The 18656-nt window shown below is 37.7% G+C and overlaps 1 protein-coding gene across 1 annotated transcript in view; it reads right to left on the bottom strand.

Annotated features, from left to right (window-relative positions):
* Positions 1–6659: 6659 nt before the first annotated feature.
* The window catches only part of LOC108977185, a 62200-nt gene continuing 50203 nt past the window's right edge, over positions 6660–18656 (bottom strand). Inside the window, exons 4-6 of the mRNA XM_018946763.1 lie at positions 9500–10882; positions 8554–8656; positions 6660–7722 (exon numbers count right to left, since the gene is read on the bottom strand). Of these exons, the coding sequence (XP_018802308.1) occupies positions 6888–7722; positions 8554–8656; positions 9500–10298 (1737 nt within the window). The 5' untranslated portion in view covers positions 10299–10882 and the 3' untranslated portion in view covers positions 6660–6887. The remainder of the gene's footprint in view (positions 7723–8553; positions 8657–9499; positions 10883–18656) is intronic.

An 18656-nucleotide genomic window follows, 5' to 3' on the forward strand; every position in this document is an offset into this window, starting at 1 on the left:
TATAGGTATTTATGGGTAAACTTATTACTTACGTAAGTACACTGCACTTGCTTACGCATTCACATAACTTATACATATGCGCTGTTGGTATGTACATAAGTATGCATATATGTATGTATGTGCCAGTATGTAAGTATATACACAAGTGTTTGTTTGCTCGCTTTGTTTGCCGAAGCATACGATTTAACTGAATTAATATTGCATAGCCATACATGTTATTTACACACACATATGCCAGTATAGATTGGCGTATGTATGTATGTGTACTATTATTGCTGCATTATTCATTCGACATTTAATCTGCGCATAGATTCTTACATTTATTAGGACTAGTCTTTGGTAGCATCAGTTGCAATTGTTGTTTCGTGTATGAGCTGTCTCTTATACACATCTAGATGTGTATAAGAGACAGGTATAGATTGGCGTATGTATGTATGTGTACTATTATTGCTGCATTATTCATTCGACATTTAATCTGCGCATAGATTCTTACATTTATTAGGACTAGTCTTTGGTAGCATCAGTTGCAATTGTTGTTTCGTGTATGAGTCTGTCTATGTATGCATGCGTGTGTGTGTGTGTATGCATTACTATTTATTGTTAATTGTTGCTGTTGTTGTAGTTAAACAATTTTCAACTAATTACATAGCGAAATTACTACAGTTACTTAATGCTTTGCTGTGTTGTACTTGAGACACACACACACACTGTGTGTGCACACACACGTGCGTGAGTTGACTGCACTTAAGCGTGGGTGTGTGCGTGTGTGTGTGTGTGTGTGTATAAACGCTTAGTTAAACAATTAGAATTAGCTTAATTTCGTTATGTATGTATGTAATAGTAGTTGTTGTTGTTTTTGTTGTTGTTTTTGTTGTTGTAGTATGCATGTTGAACTCTTGAAAAGGAATGTTTGTGTTTTGGTTATAGTTTAAATAGTTCCTACTAATGAAATACACGCTTGTCATGACCTTTGTTTTTGTGGAAGGCAGTCATGACCAAAGCTTAGCATAATAAATATCACTCTGATGAAATACTTAGTAATTAGTTACAATAGTTTCACTTAGCCGCTATTACAAACACACTAAACGTAAATTTATTTAGTTACAAGCTACATTAGTTGAAGTGATGATTTTGGACAGTTTTGCTGCTGCTTGTTGGCCCGAGCAGCGCGCTAAGTCTTTAACAGCATTAATTTTCCCTACGCTTAGTTACTTATGTAAATATTATATTAATGTAACGGTATTTTTATATTCATATATGTATGTATACACATATATTTAATGATATTATTTTGGAAGTTTCTTTACTGTTATGTACTTACAGCTATTTACTATACATTTTTTAATTATTTACAAGAAAAATACACTTCACTTACAGTTAGTTGAGGAATAAAAAAAATATATATTTACAAACAGTTTTTAGCATGAGAAAATAGTTTCTATACAACATTTAAGTACCTACATAGTATACAAGCATTGATAGGAGCGCTGCGCACAGGCGTAATGGCGCAAAAGTTTAAGCAAAAAGTCTAAATAAAAGGATACACGCTTTATGATATTTAGTTTAAAAATTGCATGCTGTTTTTTATACAAAAAAAATTTTAAATTTTCGTGTTTCAAATACTTTTGCGCGCAATAATAGTTGTGATAATTTTTTTAAACAAATTTACAGAATTTTTTCAAATAAATTTAAAAAGTTTTTTGAAAGAAATTTAGAAAACTTTTTCAAACAAACAAATTTTTACGCGCAAGAAAATTTAATTTTAATATTTGTATTTTAACAAATTTAAAAAAAAATTTAAAAACAAATGCACAAAAATTTTTTCAAAACAACAATAATTGTTTTACAAATTTAATTTTTTTTTTAGATTTTTTCTCTTTTATATAATTTACACTTGACGTATTTATTTACTCACAGTAACTAGTAGTAGTGAATGAGGGTTGAAAATCAGCTTTACCTAATAGATTTTTGATACTTTGTGGAAAATTTTTACAGCGCTGTTAGCTATTTTGACACAAACTTTCAATATTACAAATTTTTTTTAATCGTTTTTTGCAGCGCTGTAAGCATTTTTTTACAAATAACTTCAAATTAACAGTTTTGAAAATATTTTTTTATAGCTGTGTTAGTCATTTTGAAATAAATTTCGATATTATTATTTTTTAACAACGCTGTGAGCCACTTTTTATCAATTTGTTTTCAAAAACTTTTTTTTTCAACTTTTTTTTTTGCAGCGTGCTTTGCAAATTTTTTACAAATTGCTGAAGTTACTGTTTTCAAAATTTTTTTTTGCGGCGCTTTAGCAAGTTTTTACAAATTACTTTACAATTACTATTTAAAAAAAGTTTGTTTAGTGTAGTTAGTAATTTTGAAGTAAATTTGCCGTATTATTGATTTTTTTACAGCGCTGTTAGCTGTTTTGACACTTCTGTTTACTCACAATAATATTTAGCATTGCTTGCTTTGATGTGTTTATTTTTCTGCCGCCAATTTTCGACACCTTAGTAAATGTAGCATAAAAAATTATTTTTTCAAAATTAAAATTTATTTTTTCAAAATTAATTTTTATGTTTTTTTGTTTTACATAACAACCGTTTGTGGAGTTGAAGTAATTATTACTAATTTCAATTAATTTCTGCTTTATCAATTTGTGGCAATATTTTAATTTTGCAAAAATTTTTTTGCTTAATTAGAATTTGTCGCGATTTATTTACAAGCACTTGCCACCGATTTTGCATTGCTTTAACTGTTTCTGTTATTCCTATATTCGTACAAATATTCGCTTGTCTATTTTTTGTCATAAAAATATGATTTTTTGAGTTTTGATATGATTTTTTCACGCCTCATGCAATCTTTCTATAGTCATCTTTAACTGCATGAGTTGCTGTTATTTGTTTTTTGCCATAAATTAGCACTTTTTTATCAGTTGTTTATGATTTTTACTCGCTCAGCAAAATGTGTGCCAAATATGTATGTATTTTTAATGGGTTGATACAAAAATTGAACATATGAATTATTGCTGACTTCGCACTACGAAAGAAAGTACGTTTGTCTATAGTTCTGAAATGTTCGGAAATAATATAAGCTTAGTCCTCTCAAAAAACTGATTTTTGAGTTCAAAACTCAAATTTTTGTTAACGAACCATGCTTGTAGTTCTCCCAACATTCCCTGCTTCAGTTGTATACAAATTTTGTTTGGAAAAATGAACGCTTAAAGTGGCTCAGTGGTTATGCTCAGCGTCTTTCATAATCACTTAATCCTTACTGGATGGTAGTTATACTCAGTGCCTCCGCCTTCTCATAGAAACTCTGAGAACCCATATTTCATAGTCAGTTACCCTAAGCTCTCGAGCGCAAAAAAACACTTTTCATTAATTTAAGCTCTATGAGATCCAATAGCAGATAGCACGGCAACAACACTTTGAAATCGTTCATTGTTTTGTTTTTGTATTAGCCGAAGCACGAAACTGCGTTGGTCACGGTGTTTGCGCCAAATAAATCCCATTCAACTGCACAAGCCAATTGAGTTATCTTATCTTATTTCGGAGAGGATATGAAATATGACAGCAGAATGAACCGACTAATGAAGAAGGAAATGCAGTGAGCCAGTCTTTTTTCCAAAGAACTGGTTGCGAATTAACGGAAATGAGTGCAATTGACATAAAAACCAACACATAGCCTTTGGAAATGCTTGAAAATGCCAAGCGCCACGAGGAGCAGTTTACTTTTTTTTTATAAAGAATTCCTCGTTCGTTCAGCAGAAACCCGGCAGTAAGGAATCGTTTAATTTCACTGCGGGGTTCTTATGCGACTTAACAAGTGCATAAACGTGAGCTTGTGTGCATGTGGTATGTGTGTGTGTGTGTGAGAAAGAAGCTGTTCTCAAAGGACGAAACGTGACTGACATGCTGATGTCATTGCTGGTAGACAAATGCACACATCCATACACAAATAAGCAATTGTGCCGTCAGCGAAATGCTGCTGCAACATTTATTTTTCTCAGTGTTTTGTTTTTATTTTTCAGCGAAAGCACTCATTCTTTATTTCTTCAACACTTGGCTGCGATTGTTACTTTTTTAGTAGTTTTATTTGTTTTTATTTTTTCTCACTGGCTCTTGAATGCTGCACACGCACCGGAAGGCCTGCACGTGTGTGTGTGTGTGAGTGTGTGCGCGCCAGAAAATCAGCGTGTGTCGCCAGTCGGCCAGTGGTTACTACTTTCCAGTCGGCAGGACTATTGGCATCCGCACAACACACGCGCATGCCGACAAACACACACACACGGTCTGTTGTTGCTGAAGTATGTGTGTGTCTCCAGTGGAGTATTTTTAAGGATTATGTCTTGCCATGATACCATCGTTAAATTGCGACTGTGAACGTGTGCTTAGAATTTTTGATCGCTGATAATTTGTATGATATGCTGGCGATGGCGAGCAAAGGCAAAAGAAACAACGAAAAAGGGAAGGAAAAACAGACGGGATTGTTAGAGATTTGACGGTTCTTATGGGTGCAATTTAAAGTGGATTGTTGTGCACGGCAGGCATACAAAAAGGTTAAGGCAACAACAAGAATGCAATCGAAAAAAAAAAAAAACGAAAACAACTTTATATGCCTTTGGCCGTATAAGCACGTCGCAATGCTGAAAGTATCCGTGTCAGTTCCCGGTAAGTACTCAGTACTCGGCATATGGTGGCTACCAAGTTAATAAATATTTATATGCGTCGATTTGTAGGGAAAGAGGTTCCAGGAAAATTTTGCGTTAGAAAAATTCTCCAAAACAGAGAAAAAATTAACTACTGACGAGCGTGTTCATAAAGTTGTAAATACTTGTCACTAAAAAGGCGCTGTCGCCTTGCCTCTCGGAACTCATAAATAAGTCATTGCAGTCTAGAGATCTTTATAAATTGCTGTGCCCAATCAATAAGTAGAACAACTTATTTGACTCACTGCAATTGCTCTGCCACTTGAGCTGCCGTCAGGCTCAAAGTGTGTGAAATAGATTTGTATGTAAATAACTGTTAATTGCTTCGTTAATATACGAAAACATGTGCGCTCGGTTTTCAAGTGTTTTGTGAGGCAGCTGCAGCTGTTGCATGTCTCGTTGCGAAACGGCTTGGGACAACTTACACTATTTGCAAATAGTTTCTTTGAAATTGGCCAGCATATCTGAGAGAAAGAGAGAGCATATATGAGAGAGAGAGAGAGAGGTTAACTGATAGTCTCAAAGGCGGTTTTTGGAGCAAATTCTAAATTTTTTACATTTTTTTTGGATTTCTAATAATATGGTAATATTCCGCCCAACATTGGACATAAGGTAAATCTGAGAGGCTCTATACACCGAAAAATACTGGTAGATTTGATCCCCAGACCCCCGAAGCAAGAGTGTGAGACAACAGACCATTTAGTCACATGAGATATTCAAAAAGGATAACTTGGGTCTAAGCAGGTTCCAAAACTACTTTCAGTAGGAATGAATTTCACTCGCTTGGGCCGTAACTCTTTCGGAGTGCGTTTGCAATCTTTCACTGATATTTCTTCAAAGCGAACCTAGATTCTCACTCGATCTACATTAGGTCAAAATAACTACTTTATCGCAACATCAAGGTCCTCAGAATTTCGTTTAATATTTACAAACAGGAGCGTTTCATAAACCAGCTTGCTTTACTTGACTCAGCGTTGTGCACCGAAATTTCACCGCGCACTGCGCCGACACATGCCCACCGCTGGCGCGCTCAATGCCATATCCAATCATTCTTTAATTGCTCCGAGCTGCACGATTTCGTCCAGACAAATTCGGTGGCCTCCACTTCGCGCTGTTGCCGCTGCAACTGCTGTTGGTGCTGTTGCTGTTGTTGCCGCTGATAATGGTCGCGATACGGATGCACCGGTAGCAACGTCATGGCGCCGCTCAACGTCGCGGGCATACGACTTTTGTACGCTTGCACTCAGCTGGCCACCACGATTGTTGCATTCGGCCAGCGACATGAGGACTCGTCACACATTTCGCCAGCGCCGCGCCGGCTCATGCCCACACCGGCACCAACCACACCCGCGCCGAAGCCAACTGTCACACCATCGGACACATTGTAGGCCGCTTGCTGCTGGTCCTGTCGTTGTTGTTGTTGCTGATGGTGGTGCTGCAACGGCTGGTGTTGCAGTTGCAGCGTGCGTGACTTATTGTTGTTCACCACCGCCACCGGTAGGGTTGGCGTGTCGGACAGCGATGACAGCGACGAGCTGTGTTGGCGTTGATGTTGCAGCTGCAATTGCAGCTCCTGCGGTTGATGGTATTCGTGCTCGTATTCGTAATCGGGCGCACGCTGATGACCGCTGATGCTGCGGTGTAGCGACGCTTGATGTTGTTGATATGGATGGTGGTAGTATTGTTGCTGCTGCTGTTGCTGTTGTTGGTGTGGCAGCTGTGGCGGCTGTGTGGCATTCGGCGTGACCGCGTTCGAATGCAGGGGTCCCGCTGATGCGCCCATTGCGGTCATTGTGGTCAGCGACGAGGCGGCCGACAGCGATGGCTGCTGCAAGCCGCGCACACTATCCGCTGGATGCGCTGTATAAATATTGCTGCGGCGCAAATGATTGTTGTTGTTGCTGCCGTTGGTGCGCTTGTTGCGTGACCACCATTGCACATGCGTCTCTGTGTGTGTGTGTGTGTTGAGGGGGGTTTACAGCGTGCACAAAGGCAATACACACACAGACGTGCCATGAAGCGAAGTGTAGTGAAGAGAAGAAAGGGGGGAGAAGAGAGTTATTGTAGTTTCAGTCAACTAAATGCATTAAATTTTCGGTTTTTCGGTTAATTCAATTTCGTTTTCGTTAAGTTTTGGGTTTGTGTGGTTTTAATTTTGAATTTTTGGGAGGAGGTGAGCACGCGCTCAGAATTTCTCAGTGCTGCACGCAGCCACCATAACCGCCGCTTCAACTATGGGCATATCGGCTTCTTCGACCGGTGACGCGTCTATCTCCAGCGTCGTCGGCTCTTCGTAAGCCACCGACGATTCGGCATAACTGTCACTGCAAATGCTCTCATCATCGCCCCTTCTACTACTGCCACTACCACTACTACCACTGTGACTAGCAATGCTACTACAACTCCTTCGCTCGATCACCGCATCGTGGTGCGCCTCCGTTGGTGGTGATGGGGGCGGTGGTAGCGAACGCGTAAACATGTCAATGCGTTGTTTTAGCAATTTTTGCTTTTGCGCCGCCTTGGTTAATGCCACTGTGCCAGCGTGCACCGTAGCGCTGCTGTAATAGCTTGGTGGCCGATATATGGTCGACAGGCTGGTGCGTTGCGTGCTCTGGCTGTCATTCGTCAGCGACGACGAAGAGCAACTATTGCTCACATAATGCATTGGCAGCGGCTGAGGTAGTCGCTTGTGTTGTTGTTGGTGTATTTGTTGTTGTTGTTGCTGTTGTTGGTGATGATGGTGTGTTGTCATGGCGTTATGGTGGCTAGACAACGACGGATACTGTGCGTGTAGGTTACGGTAGGCAGTGGGATACAAATGTCGGTGGTGTTCGTGTACATATTGGTTGAGGTTTTGGTTGTGTTGGTGTTGGTATGGATAATGATGGTTAAGGTGTTGGTTATATTGTAGTTGTTGGTTATTGTGATGATGGTGGTGGTGGTGTTGTTGGATATAGGGTGTCGGATCGTCGTCAGCAAGTTTAGTACACTTACCGTTACGGTTGTTCGTTGGTTTTTTCCTGCAAGCGAGAGAAGAGCAGAAAAGTGCGGTTAGAGAGAGGGCATAATGGGAGTAGAAATAGTGTTCTAGGAGTAAGCTTAAGCTATGTTAGCATGTTTCTGTTCATGAATTTATTATTTTTCCAAGAGTTGCAAGCGAAGTTTAAGTTAGTGTACCTGAATATAAGCAAAATGTATTTTTTTCTAAGCAGAGGACTACTAAAAATGATTTTTATCTCTTTAAGCGCGGAAATATTGCTCAAGATCTTCGAGGAAACTATCTGGTATCTGGAAAATTCTCATTTTAGCATCTTAAGCACTGCGCTTCATGGATTATTTTTTAGTATAAAACCGGTTGATGTAAAAAAAATAAAAATTTTAAATTTCGAAAAATGAAAAGGTATTCGCTATAACCATTTTTTGCAGGTCAAAATGCAAACCTTCTTCATTTAAATATATAAAAAAGGTCAATTAAACTTACAATCTATCATCCAGGTATCCTTTTTTCTTTTGAAACCCTATAGCCTGCAGAAGGTTAATTCGTGCAATTATCCTTTCGCTTGCATATATTTTATTTGAGGTTATGTCTATACATATATATCCTATTTTCATATTTCACAGAGGGTTGCCACTCTTCCATTTATAATTGGTATCACATTTCTCAAATAATCCTCACTTAATTGGTTTCGAAACCCATTCCTTTTTGTAAACAGGGGTAGATAGTTTAATAGCATATATGCTCATGAATGAAATGCAGTCACCCCAAAAGGACTAATATCATAATTCAGTCACGAATATTTATACTTTATAAAAGGCAGTATACTGTAATGTGCAATTGTAATTGAACTCACCTTCTGCAGCGCACAACCGTCACCATGACAATCGCTCCCAGCAATGCTGACAGCACCGAAACGATAATCAGCGTCAAGGGCCAGCCCAATTCGGAAGCTTTTTCTGCAAGCGAAATAGGAAAAAAGAAGAGTAGAACATAAGCGGAAATTAGTTATGGTATACCATATCCGGCGGAAAGCAGAGATAACCAAATCCTTTACGAGCTTTCATGCCAAATGCATGGCCAAAATGTTTAAAGGGCTAACATTTTCACACACGCATACATACCAACAAGCAGGCAAACGCAAGCAAACGTCACATCGAAAACCAATCCCATACACCTGGTTGTGTGTGTGTGAGCTTCGCAAATCGATTTATATATACATATATATATATTAATTCAAAGTTCCCGGGAAATGCCGGTTGCACGTAAAGCCTTTAGCTGTCTCCGTTTTTCGCAAATGCGCTGACAACAGCAATCCCGATTTTGCATACCTTAATACATTTGCATAGATAATGATTGCAAAGCTCACGCACAAAAACAAATGTGAAAGGTTTTTTAAATTCACACACACACATATATATATATACACAAACAGAAGCAACGTGTCGAAGCCTTCACATCTGTCTCTTATACACATCTAGATGTGTATAAGAGACAGCCTTAATACATTTGCATAGATAATGATTGCAAAGCTCACGCACAAAAACAAATGTGAAAGGTTTTTTAAATTCACACACACACATATATATATATACACAAACAGAAGCAACGTGTCGAAGCCTTCACATACAAGGCTGCCTACTCACACATATCTCTCACTCGACACAAGCAATTTCATTTAATGACAGTATACTTTTACTCCCAAGCACACAGCCACAAGCACACACACAAACCTACACAGCTACTTACAAACACACTCAGTAACCTATCTATCCATCCATTTACCCACCCACTTTACTCACCTATTGTACCCTCGAACATGAATGTACTCTTCGTTGGCATGGCCCATGAGCACAAATCACACGTTGTCAGTCCATCACTCAGCACCGGCTCATCGACTAGGAATGGCGGACGGGGTGGTGGCGGCACGAAACGGCCATTCCACAAGCCATTATCGGAAGCATCAAATGCCAATGGAGAGCCAAACAAATCGTCATCGTCGTCGAATATATCGAAGGACACATCACGAAAATTGCTCAAATCCTCAGCTGAACTTGCGACAAGATTCTCTATACTCGGCGGCCGGAAGCTTGGATATGTGACAGCAGCACCACGATTGCTAATACCACTACTGCTACTACTGCTGATAGTGCTGCTGCTGGTGAGTGTGTTGGTGGTGGTGGTGGTGGCATTTGTGACGGCATCGATGGCAGGCAGAAAATTGGTTAGCAACTTATTGGCGAGGCGGCTGGGCAGCGCGGCAGCGGTGGCGGCAGTTAGATCAACATTTACGCCTACTCTACTTCCACCTCCGGTGTCCGTATCGACATCTGGTTGCAGTCGTCGCTCCAAAGCATCCGGCTGTTGAGTTGATATGCTATTGTGGTTGTAGCTGGCGATGCCGGCTGTTGCCGTTGCTGTTGTTGTAGTGGTTGTGGACGATGTTGTCGCAGCTGCTGCTGCTGCTGCTGCCGCTGCGACTGTGGCTGCGGATGTAAGCAGTGAGGCGGCTGCTGTCGCTGCGGCAAGCACTGTCGCTCTGATTGGCCGTAGGCAACGGGTGGGCGCGGGTCTTGTCGCTTCACTTGTTATGGCAGGCATTTTATTTACTTTTTGTTTGCACGTTGCTAGTCCTTTATTATTTTTATTTAATTTTTCCTTTTTTCTTGGTTTGTTGTTGCCTCTAAGGGGTTTTTAAGCCTTTATCTAAGCTTTCTTCTATGTGTTTGTGTGTGTATAAGCGTAGTAACTTTTGTTTTGCTTTCTAGTTTCTTTATTGCTTGGCAGAGGATTAGTTGGCATTCAATTCACAGGATGTGCCTGCGCTTATGCTCAACTTAAAATGTGTACTTTAGTGAGATTGAAACCGTTTTTCCCATTCGACACACCAGCACCGTATGTGCCCCGCTTATTTTAGGTTTTCTGCCACTACAGTGCAACTTTTTATGGCACGAGTGTATACTTTGTAGTTTTCTCTGTGCAATATTTTATACGATTATCACTTTGTGTGCAGGAATTTTCAACACAATCTGATGTGCCGACACATTTCTACGCTTTTTTGAGCTTTTTTGATTTTCTTTTTGTTGCAATTTTCCGACTCTCAGTATTCTTTCGCTTTGATTATTATCCTTATCGTCTGCTGTTGTCACATGTGATTGAAGTCAATTGCAGTAACTAAAGCCGAGCTGTAACGAAAAGAAAGGAAACGTAAGGAAATGAGTGAAAGAGATTAAAAATGTGTTTAATGTAGTTCTCGTTTTTGTCTAGGTTTTATTGCCACTAAAGGACAAACGTTGAACTTCATGTCCAATGAACGGAGAGAGTGTTAACTGTCACAAAATATATGTATGTGTGTGTGTGCGAAATGTGTTGCAATCTGTTAAATAAGCCAATAAAAAGTACTTTTCTTAATTGAAACTCAGCGCTTGAATGGGATGTGCAAGCTGGTTATGTGTAATTTAGCGCACAGTTGTAAAGAGATTTGTTCACGATATAAAGGTCAACAGTCATTGGTTGTCAAATTGCTGGAGTTTAGCAGTTGCTGTTGTCGAGTTTGTATTTAGCGCAATTATTGAGTGTTTATGCGGAGAATTTGAGAATCGAATTTCAGTTTAAAACTTTCAAACATGATGCAGTGAATGCTTGAATGTTTAAGAAAACCTATATAAGAGTTTCGAGCCAACCCATGGCTTCAAACACGTATGCTATAACCATAAACCCTCAGAAAACAGTTTTTATTTAAAAAGTGTTTAAGGCAAACTCCGTCTTTATGAAGGGTGTTTAACGTTTAAGTTCAAAAATCTAAAAATATCAAGTTTGGGATTAAAACAGAAGNGTTTTGGCATTTTAGGTGATGATACGTATCATTTACTAAAGAATTTAATAAATACAGATGACAAATATTTGAACAAGTGTTTGCATATCAGAACTGCTTATTTTTTGATAGAAACCACAAAAAAAAATTGTGAAAATTCGTTGTTTAACCACTTATAAAATCAGTTGAGTAGTGAAACATATTTATTCACTTGAAAGAGAGAGTTGGTGGAACGATATTTTCATAACATTAATAAGTTGAAAACTCCGAATTTCTATAGTAAAAAAAATGATGGCTAATTTTCTGAGCTGTAATTTAATTAAGAACACAAGTACTAGAAAATATAAGCAGGCATAACATATTTATATACTTACTATATGAACACATAGTTCCCAAAAGATTAAAAATTAATTCCAAACTAACTAACAGTCATATAGAACAAAAAACTTTGCTTATATTTTTATTTTATTTTATGCATTAATTTAAAGATTCTAACAAGTTTATACAAACGTAAAAGCTCATTAAAGCTACTATTCACAAATTAGAGTTGAAAGCGCCTTCGCATATGCTACACTTGTAATAGAAAATGTTATTAAAATCACTTTTCTCAAAATACTAATATTTCCCATGAATGAAACAGCAAAAACACAATCAAATCAAATCCAAACAAAAGTGCCAACAATCAGCACTCCATCCAATTCATCAGTCAAACTTTACGTAATTAAGTCAATTAAAAACACTTGAGTTCAAAAACTGTTGACATTTATGGGAGTTGTTGCGTAGTTTTGAATCATGAACTTGAAGGCGGCAACCAATTCAATGACCAAATCAACTGAGCCGGCTCGCTTGCCTGGTAATTTATACCATTATTAAATTTCATTACAGATTGATGTTGCTGTAGTGCTCTCCGCACCCACTTCTATGGTCCGTGCTGCTTTGAATAGCATATAATTGTATATTAAATTTTCAACTCCAGCCATATTGCCACACAACCCCACCCTCGACAGGCAGTATAGTAAATTTGACAGTCAACTTGAATGGTCGGATTGATTTCAACTTTAGCCTCCGCAGTAAACACAAACACAACAACCCACTCAGAGACGCCTGCGGGGCACACTTTGACACTCGACTTGAAGCCAGGAGCAGCAGCAGCAGCAGCAGCTAGCACTCATTAGGGCATTAGAAAGTTTTTGGCGCAATAACAAAGCATTACTTTTAATTAACTTAAATATTGTGCAAGGCAACAAATGTAATTAGTGCAAGAAGCGTCGTAAAAAGAAATTCACTTTAATGGTGTGAGTGGCATATGCTGCGAAATTTAAAAAGTTAGTGTGGCGTAAAAAGTTTTCCTATTAAGTTGGCGTTGTACATGCACATAAATTGGCATTTAATGAAATTAATGCGGACAAATGAAATTTAGTGAAATCGAATATGTATTTAATTGAAAATTTAATGGACTTTAGTAGCAATGTGCTGAAGTTGATGGTTGAAGTATTACCGGAGAGGGCTCTTATTTGAACACTTGGCATAGAAGTGCTTTGTGATACCAAGAGATGTTAAATATAGATCAAAATGGTCTCATTATTGACTAATATATTTAAGCTTATCATATCTGCTAAAATTGCTGATATTGAGCTCAGCTTAGTGGCCTTTGGACTGAATGTAAATATAATATTCATGAGTCTGGCGAACGCTGTATTTAGGAAAAGTAAACAGCCGCTAAGAAGCTATTGAGGTGTTATCATCACCCCTATTGCAGTTAGTATTATATCGGAATTTTTATGGCCTCCAAAGAAGTGCTGTAACATGACTGAATGCTCTCTACAATTCCTAGGAAAAATACAAGAACTTTAAACTATTTCATAGACACCAAAATTTCTGAAACTATGTTTTAATGTGTGACAAGATATTTTTCGTAAAAACACTTAATTTAAAAAAAAGGTACTTTTGTATAAAAAAAATTGTGTTAAAACAAAAAATTATTAAAACAAAAAAATTATATTAAAAAAAAGCACTTTTATATAAAAAGTGTTTAAGCTTAACTCCGAGTTTGTAAACTGGGTTTAACATTAAGCACATAAAAGACTGAAATTTAGTGCCATTTTAAAATGTTCGACAAGTAGTTTAAATTATTACTAAAGTATTTAATAGTCGAGTTAAATAAACTCGAGTTTATGGCTCATTTAAATACACTATTGGAGAAGTGTAGTCTCTTGGCTTGATTTTAAGAACTTATAGTAGGTAAAGTGTTTAACGTTAAATATCTAAATAAACTCGAGTTTATGGTGGATTTTAAATAAATTGAAAGCATATTAGCTTGGTCTTCAAATTTTACTATGACATAATGGGTTTAACGCTCAACACTTAAATAACTCGAGTTTGTGACGCATTCAAAAAGTGCATTGTTGATTTTTGTATAATTTTATAAGTAGAGAATTATTAAGCAACGTTTTTAACTCTTAGCGCCTACTTAAACTCGACTTTATGATTCATTTACACTAAATTTTACTTGAATTTCTAGTTGTTTTTATAAATTTGAAGTGAACAATTTAGACATAAAATTTTTAATAGTAAACACCTTAACAAACTCGAGTTCACATACATTTAGCTCACATGCACTTAACGTAAATCTCATTTGCTAGAGTTTCTGGTTGGTTTTATGCATTTAAGATAAAAAATTTATACAGAAAATTTCTAACTCTTAACACCTAAATTTACTCGAGTTTATTACAAATTTAAATTTAGTGTGAATCGAGTATACTTGCAATTTTAGGTGCTTTATAAACATTGAAGTAAAGTGTTTAACGCTAAACACCAAAATGAACTTGAGTTTATGTCTCATTTAATTTTTCTATTTAGCAAGTATACTTGATTTTAGTGATTTAGTAGCTTGCTAAATTTGTAAAAAAAAAAAAAATTAGAAGAAAATAATTTACAAAAAATATTGTAAAAGAGTTGCTTCTTCATTAGCACGAAAAACGCTTGAAATATATAAGTTCAATGCCCTGTCAAAACCCAGAGCCAGAAAGACTTGTTACAAATAATAGTGTATGTAGCGAAGATACACAGAACAGCATGAAAAATTGATTATTGCTACAAATTTTGCTCCTGCAATACATGTATATACTACAAATAACTAATTAAAATTTCCTCGCCCTTCAATTCGAAGATCTCTATTATATTTCAAAGGTACCCATGCCAAGTATGCACTGACGACACGCTGCGGCTTTTAGCTCCAGCTCCTGACACCGCAGGAAGCCAAACAGCAAATAAGACACATACATATGTATTTCATTCTTAGCCATGAGTACAACATATGATTACAAATGAATAAAATCGAATACAACATGCATCCCCTAATGACTAATATGATACTTAAAAGCATCTCAGAAATCGAATTTGACAGACATGCTGCTTTGTGCGGATTTTCCAATGAACAAATCCATAATTTGAACATTGAATGCCCGATTAGTAAGTAAAGCGTAAACTACATGTTTAACGATTATTTTTTGACAGAATTTGGGATGCCAATCACCTGGCTGATATGCAGACCGGCATAACACACACACACGCATACACATGCATGCAGTTCGAACACATTGTGTGAAGCAGAATGTAGCAATTCTATCGATTTTTGAAAACCGACATCTGACTGAACACGGAATTCGCCTTTCTTAACCATGGAATGTCGCCTGTCAGTGATGAGCGCGCAACAAACAGTCGCCGGTGTATGTATGCGTGTGTTTGTGTGTAGTGCTGCACTTCAATCCAATTGATATTTTTGACAGTTTGACAGAAACGACGGTTCTACGGATTATTTAAATATCAATACAAATATGTATGAAGAGGCGACAGTTGCTTGTGTGCGTGTATTGGTGTGTCGAATACAAGTTGATATGGGGGTAGGTAACTGACGCAGTAGAAACAAGGCGTTTTAAGGATGCAAGAAAAATCAATGGTTTTAAATTTTTACGTGTGATTTCAGCGAGCGAAAGGTGATATTACAACGATTTGTTTAGAATTTCGGAAAATTAATTCTAAAAATTTCGAAATATAGAATTTTTTCCATTTTAATATTTGATATTTATGAAAATATTTATAGAAAGACAAGTATGTAATATTAGTATTTGTTAGAAAATTTCTTAATATGTGCCACATGTCTTCATGGTTTTCTAAAAACTTTATGCTACCAAAGATTTTTTAAGGAATAGATAGATAGAAAGTAATTGAGGTTTTGCACTGCGACCTATGGTCTGTATCACATATGGTCATAAGAGTCCAACATTCTGAACAATTACAAAAGCTTGTTGGGCAATTTAGAATCAGTTGTTCTGTAGTTTCTAGTTCCATATCGCTAAACTGCCATTTATCATAACAGACTATGTTCGTGTCGGCCAAGTGCTGCCAGAGGCTACAGTGCCCAGTATAGAGCGTGACAAGGAGACGGACTTTGTCCCAGCGGAGTTTGATCATATCTCTAAACCTTGCTAGGTTGTAACCTCCCAATATATAGTAACTTGGTGAGGTGCATTCCTGTTACCTACTGTCTGTACCGTTCTTTCCTTACCCTCTCTTCCATGTGAAGCAACTACTCTCTAGAGTGATACCCCACTGCAATACATGTTTCTGGCTCCATCATCCTGGAAACCGCCGCAGAGCAGGCTAGTTCGTCAGTCAGCTCATTGCTTGCTCTTTTTACGGAATCCTTCTACTACATTACTTTTCACCTTCAACAGGGTATAACTTAATATTAAGTTTTCGATGAAGTTGATAACACCAGGAAGGAGAAGTCGGAGGCACTATAAAATATATATAAATAACCGGCGTGAAGAGATGAGTCAATTTAGCCATATCTGTTCTTTTGTATATACACGCATTAGTTCTTTAGTTTTTGAGATATTGATCTGAAATTTTGCACACGTACTTTTCTCCCGAAGAAGCTTCTCACTTGTTGGAAACGTCTATTTTGGATTAATATAGTATTTAGCTGCCATAAAAACTGACCAATCCAAATCAAGTCCGTGTATGGAAAACTTCTTTATTAGACAAGATATCTTGACGAAACTTGACACAGATTATTGCCGAAGTCAATGCCATAATCTCCGAAGAAATTGTTTAAATCTGACTACTATAGCGTAGAGCTGCCATGCAAACCGACCAATCAGAATAAAGTTCTTCTTTAGAAGTTTTTATGTGTGTGAAGGTTATTCTAGGGCGTTCCAGCGTTGAACGAAGTTAACATTTTTTCTCATTTATAATGTCGAGCTTATTTTTTGATATACCAAGCTAAAGAAACGAAGCAATTTACGCCTAAGACACAACGGTGTAAGCTTTCATAGAACAAAATACAAATTTCATTTCTGCATCACTGCAGATAACGGCATTCATCAAGCGAAATGTAGGAATTTGTCAAAAACGTGCTTTCGAAAGCACTAGCAATTTCAAACTCCCCGACTAACTTAAATTGTAGAATCGCACAGTCGAAATAATGCAATAAATGCAACTTCATTGCCATTATCGGCGAGCAGCAGAAACGCTAAACTTACAAAAGCCACAAAAGTTTCCAAAAGCCGTTATTTCGCTATTATTTCTCATTTCCGAAATGTACAGTTATTATGACATATTTTTATTTTCCACACTTGTAATCGGTTTTGCACAATCGACGACGCTTGTGCCATTCAACAACTCACCAACTTAATTCACGTGGCAAGCAATCAAAGCTGATTTCGAACAAAATAAAATTGTTGCGCTGCTATTCACTAGTAAATGGAACTGTCAGCGCAGTGACAATTGAAAACGATTTGTTTTTCACGATTTGTTGTAGTTGTACATTGATTGGGAGCGTAGCTGGTGACGCGAATGGCGAAATGAAATCGACGACAAATCAAAATTGCAACAAAAGCAAATGTCAAAAGCGTCAAAGCGTCAACATTGCAAATAATTTTTAGTTTCGCGCGCGATAAACACGCTGCAACACGCACACATACACACTCGCACTCAAGTTGCTGCTCGAACGAACGGCTGTAACGCCCTCAAACAATCATACACAGGAGAAGGCACTTGTTTGTGTGTGTGTGTGTGTGTACGAAATTGAGAGAGAAAAAGTTGCTCGACGACACACCCACCGAGCGGCAGCAGCACACCTGCCTGCAAGTATGCTACGTGCGCGGCAAAAAGTTGACGCCGCTAGCGATTGCCGCTGCCCGCGCGGCACAGTCGTGTCGAGCACGTCGTTGCAACACGCCAATGTAGATGTTGGAAAATTGTTTGCTAATGTTTTTGTTTTTGTTAATCTATATGGTTTTTTTTATTGTTATTGTAACGTTAGCGTTAAGTTAGTGTATGTTTGCTGGTGTTGTTGGGGGAAAAGTCGTACACGCCAAACCTTGTCACGGCCGCAGCCCAGTTGCATGTTGAAGGTGTCATATGTCTTCAGTTGCACGTCTGTCAATTTTTGCTTTATTGTTGCCGTGATTTTTATGTCACTTACAGGCACACTCACACACATGCATTTGCTGCCAACTTTTTCTTTGTTCGTGAATTCTCTTCTATCAAACTATCGCTGTTGCAGATACACGTCAACAATGTAAAAAATTCAGCAGAGCATGTTCACTTGCGGCAGTGGGGTCAACAGTTAGATAAATAACTGAGCGCTTATGTGTGTGTGTGTATATGTGGTTACGTGGATCTATTGCAGCGCCTAGTTGACAAGTTGTTAAGTGAATGAGCACAGCAGTATATTGGAGTAGGCATATTAGCGCTTGTATGTGTGTGTGTTTGTGGCATGAATGTGCCACTCAACGTATGTGGGTAGCTGCCTGCTAAGGCTTATGGTGCGACGTGAATACTTGCACTTAGCACAGATTACGGTAAAGCAGATAAGTAGGCACGTGAAAGTGGGTATTCGAATAGTTTTCCGAGGTATTTGAAATCAATATTGAGGACCACGTGAAATGCTTAATCGCTGCCTCCATTGGTGATTGCTTTAGCGGATGGATGTGTGTATATGTTGCTATATGGAGGCAGAAGCTAATATCAATGATTATTCTTTATTTTGCGCTTAAGAATTTTTTCTGCAAGTCTTCTGACAGTTTATTTTTAAAAAAGCTTCGATATAGTTAAATATTTTTTTTATACATATATAT

The sequence above is a fragment of the Bactrocera latifrons genome, unplaced genomic scaffold (assembly GCF_001853355.1).
Source record: "Bactrocera latifrons isolate USDA-ARS-PBARC rearing strain unplaced genomic scaffold, ASM185335v1 scaffold_116, whole genome shotgun sequence".
Lineage (NCBI taxonomy): Eukaryota > Metazoa > Arthropoda > Insecta > Diptera > Tephritidae > Bactrocera > Bactrocera latifrons.